Here is a 4659-nt window from a genome sequence, read left to right on the forward strand (position 1 = left end):
GGCCGGAGAGGGGATGGAGCTGGACGCGGGCCAGGTCAGCTGGGGGTGGGGAGAGGAGGAAAGGTGAGGGAGGGAGCGAGGGTTGGTCAGGGAATGGCCAGAGAGGGGTCAGTGGATGGAGAGAGGGGTGGACAGAGGGATGGACAGAGGGGTGGACAGAGGGATGGACAGAGGATGGACAGGGGGATGGACAGAGGGATGGACAGAGGGATGGACAGAGGGATGGACAGAGGGGTGGACAGAGGGATGGACAGAGGGATGGACAGAGGGATGGACAGAGGGATGGACAGAGGGGTGGACAGAGGATGGACAGAGGGGTGGACAGAGGGGTGGACAGAGGGATGGACAGAGGGGTGGACAGAGGGATGGACAGAGGGATGGACAGAGGATGGACAGGGGGATGGACAGAGGGGTGGGTCAGGAGGTCAGTGGAGGGATCACCAAGGGATGACTGAGGGGAGGAGGATGAGGGCTGGACTCGGGGATGGAGGAAGGACACGGAGTGGCCAAGGGTGAATGGAGGACGCTGGGTGGTCACCAGACCGAGGACCCTCTATTGATCTCCTATTGATTGCTCAATCAATCAATCAATCAATCGGTCTATCAGATTGATCAGCCGATGGATTGATCCATCCCTTCATCAATGGATTGATCCACCAGCTTGACTGATCAATCTGCTGACCCATCTGTCAGTCTATCGATCTCCATCCATCTATTGGTAGATCAGTCCATCAATCTGTCAATACATTGATCTATTACCTATTCATCAATCCACCTGTCACCCTGTCACTCTATCGATCAATCCATCAATCAATCAATCACTGATTATTTCTTGCTCTCAGCTCCTCCCCCCACCCATTCCCCAATTAAGTAATCAAAATTTTGATCGATCAATCAATCAATCAATCAATCAATGCTCTCTTCCCCTGTCCTACCAATCCCTCAGATCCCTCCTGATCAATCGATCCCCACCTGCTCTGCTCCTCCTCCTCCTCCTCCTCTTCCTCCTCCTCCCCCCTTGGCTGCTGCAGAGCTCCGGCTCGGACTCTTGGACTCTCAGACTGTCTGGTCCCTCCGTCCGTCCCTCCGTCCGTCCCTCCGTCCGTCCCTCCGTCCGTCCCTCCGTCCGTCCCTCCCTTGGCCCCTCCCCCCCTGCCCCTCTTTCACCTCCCAGTCAATCAATCAATCAATCCATGGATCAATGGATTTCTCTGCTGCCCACGCCTGTCTCTGCCCATTTATTGATCCTTAGCCTATCAACAAATCGATTATCTGCTGATAATCAACTTATTGATTGATCTATTGGGATCTGTTGATCCCTGCCAATCAATTCAGCGAGTTCTTTCTCTATTGGTAAATTATTGATCACTCAACTCCCCTTATCTATAATGGGTCCATCATAATTAGCCCATGATCTCTTTATGCATTAGTTTATTGATCCATATGTTTTGGTTATTGATCTATTCACCTTTGGATTAATCTATTAACCTATTGATGACTTGATCAATCAGTTGATTGATCTAGAGGAATCTCTATTGATCCATCAGTTGGTCTGTGTATCTCTAGTACCAATTAATTGATCTCCAATCTATTGATTGATCATCTGCTTGGTCTTTATTTTTCTATAGATGAATCTATTGAACCGTGATTGACCAATCAGAATAATTATCTCCTTCTCCATCAATGAGTCCAATGATCCAGTTATTGATTTATAATCTGTTGATCAATGTATCAATCTTCACCTCTTTCCTGATCAGTCTCGTGGCCTGTAATCTTCCTATTGATTGATTTATTGACATTTAATTGCTCTCTTGATTGATTGATTGACTTTTAACATCTCTATTGGATGATTTACTTATTTTGATCTCTCTATTGATCAACCTCCTGACCTATAATCTCCCTATTGATCAGCCCTTGTCTCCATCAATCGATCGATTGATCAGCTGAGCTTTGCTCTCTCTCCTGAGCTCACCAGGCTCTCCATGACCAGCCCATCGATCTCTCTATTGATCACTCACCTGTCCGTGGCTCCCGGTACCTCCCGGCTCTCCCAGCACCAGACCGCGCTGCCCGGAGCCCTCGGCCGGCCGCTACCACCCCCCCATGGCCCTGCCCTGCCCCTGGCCTGCCCCGCTCCTATTTAAGGCCACCCCGGTCCCAGTTAACGTTTGACTCCGGATCGGGCCATGGGTCGGTGGAGACGCTCTCGGGGCGGAAATGCCGGTGCCGACCACGGCGGGGACACCCAACCGTGACACTTCTGTGCCACCAAATCCATCCTGGTTCTCTGCCTGGACACCCCCAGTCCCCGGCAGCCGGGGGACCCCCAGCCCCCTCTGGGCCGTGCTGCCTCTCCAGGGTGGATCATTGATGAGGCAAAGTCCCGGGGGCCCTGAACTGAATCCTCGGGAGCCCCTTGGACCCCGGGCCGGAGGGCGATGGGGGCAGCGGAGCGTGAGCAGAATGGGGGGGGGACGTGGGGGGTGGACACCCGGATTGGAACTCCCGGGTCAGGGGTCAAGTGGGAATGGTGTGGGCTGGACACGTGGATCCTCGGGATCTGTGAGAACTTGAGAATTCTGGGATATCTGGGTCTGTGACATCCCCGCGTCCTCAGAATGTCGGGATCCCTGGGATCCTGGGGGGTTCTGGATCCCTGGGATCCTGGATCACGGGACATTCAGGCACCTGAGTCCTTGGTTCTTGGGATCCCGAGGTCTTTGGGATCCCTGAGCTCTTGGGATGTTTGGGTACCCTGGTGCTGGGATCTTGGGTCCCTGGGATTCCCAGGGTTCCGAACAGCTGAATCCTGGGGATCCCGTGGTCTTTGGGATGTCCAGGATCAGGGGATGTGGGTCCTTGGGGTCTCTGGGCACCCAGACATGAGGATTCTTGGGATCCCAAATTTTTGGGATTCCCCATTTCTCAGGATCCCAAATCCTCAGGATCCCAGATCCTTCCCTCACTCTCTCCTGACATTGTCCATCCCCGGCAGCTCTGGCCGAGGGGGAGGGGGCACGGGGGGGTCCCGCGGTGCCGAGGCTGCAGTGTCCAGCTGCTTCCCGTATTTTCCTTTGGGGCGGGACGGGTCCGGCTGCGCGGGACCCCCCGCGGCCGTGGGAAAACAACCCCCACCCCACCCTACCCCCACCGGCCGCATTTCACACGAGTTTTTGCTTTTATTTTTTTTTATTCCGGCACGGCTGAACCGTCCCCGACACAGAGATTTCGGGTGGCTCCAGCGTCCCCCCCCACTCTATGGGGAGGGGGCACTGGGGTCCCCTCATGGTCACTGTTGTCCCTTTGCTCTTCGGGGGGGAGCTTGAACCCTCCCCACTCCCCAAATCCTGCTCATTGACCCGGAGGGAGCATCGAGGGATGAGGATTTTGGGGGTGCCCTGGTGGAGGGTGGCACTAATGGGGCGCTGTGGAGTTGCTGGACTGGGAGGGCTGGAGTGGGACCTGGAGGTGCTGGGCTTCGTCCTTCTGGGATTGTGTCCTGGTGAGGAGGGAGGGATGGGGGGGTTGGAGGGAACAGGAGGGGTTCATGGTGCTGGTCCATCCATCCATCCATCCATCCATCCATCCATCCATCCATCCATCCCTATCCATCCATCCATCCATCATCCATCATCCATCATCCATCCATCTATCCATCCATCCATCCATCCATCCATCCACCCATCCATCCATCCATCATCCATCCATCCATCAATCCCTATCCATCCATCCATCAATCCCTATCCATCCATCATCCATCCATCCATCCATCATCCATCCATCCATCCATCCATCCACCCATCATCCATCCATCCACCCATCATCCATTCATCCCCTCCCTTCCCCTCATCTTCCCCAGCCCCACCTTCCCTCCACCTCCTCCACGGTCTCGGGCAGGGCCACGTTCCGTGTCTCGGGCAGGAACGCGGCCACCAGCCCCGAGACCACGGGTGCGGCGCCGTAGATGATGAAGGGCAGCGCCGGGAAGAGCTCGCCAGCCATCTTCACCAGGGGGGCCATGATGCTGCCCAGCCGCGACATGGTGTTGGCCAAGCCCATGCCCGTCTGCCTGTGGGACACCCAGAGGTCCTGAGGGCACCTGGGGGCACCTGAGGGACCACCCTGTCACTGTGGGACCACCGCAGACACCGCGGACACATCCTTACCGGATCACGGTGGGGTAGAGCTCGCCCGTGTAGAGGAAGACGCAGTTGAAGGATGCGGCCAAACAACCTTTGCCAAAGACGGCCAGAGCTGTCCGGAGTGTCCGAAGGTCTGTGAGGACAACGGGACACCTGGGAATCACCTCAGGGTCCCCACCTGGGCTGAGTTCACTCGATTAGACAGGAGCCCAAACACCAGGATCTGGGGCTAATCCTCCAGAAAAAAGCTGAAATTACCCAACCTGGGGGTCCCAGCAATGGGTTTGGCTCACCCCAGGGAGGTTGGAGACGAGGGGACACCACCGGCACCATCCCTGACCTCACCTCGTGGCACCAAGGTGTTGGCCAGGATGGCCAAGCCGGCCAGGATGAGGGCGAAGGCCTGGGTGAAGCGGCGCCCCACGTAGGTGATGGTGAGGATGGACACCAGCTTGGCCGGGATGTCCACGGCACCGAAGATCAGCTGGATGATGTAGATGTTGAACTCGAAGTTCTG

The 4659-nt window shown here is 56.0% G+C and overlaps 1 protein-coding gene across 1 annotated transcript in view; it reads right to left on the reverse strand.

Moving 5' to 3' along the window:
* Positions 1–2962: 2962 nt before the first annotated feature.
* The window catches only part of LOC134055624 (solute carrier family 22 member 6-B-like), a 2459-nt gene continuing 762 nt past the window's right edge, over positions 2963–4659 (reverse strand). Inside the window, exons 2-5 of the mRNA XM_062512030.1 lie at positions 4488–4656; positions 4167–4275; positions 3877–4069; positions 2963–3094 (exon numbers count right to left, since the gene is read on the reverse strand). Of these exons, the coding sequence (XP_062368014.1) occupies positions 2963–3094; positions 3877–4069; positions 4167–4275; positions 4488–4656 (603 nt within the window). The remainder of the gene's footprint in view (positions 3095–3876; positions 4070–4166; positions 4276–4487; positions 4657–4659) is intronic.

The sequence above is a fragment of the Cinclus cinclus genome, chromosome 33 (assembly GCF_963662255.1).
Source record: "Cinclus cinclus chromosome 33, bCinCin1.1, whole genome shotgun sequence".
NCBI lineage: Eukaryota > Metazoa > Chordata > Aves > Passeriformes > Cinclidae > Cinclus > Cinclus cinclus.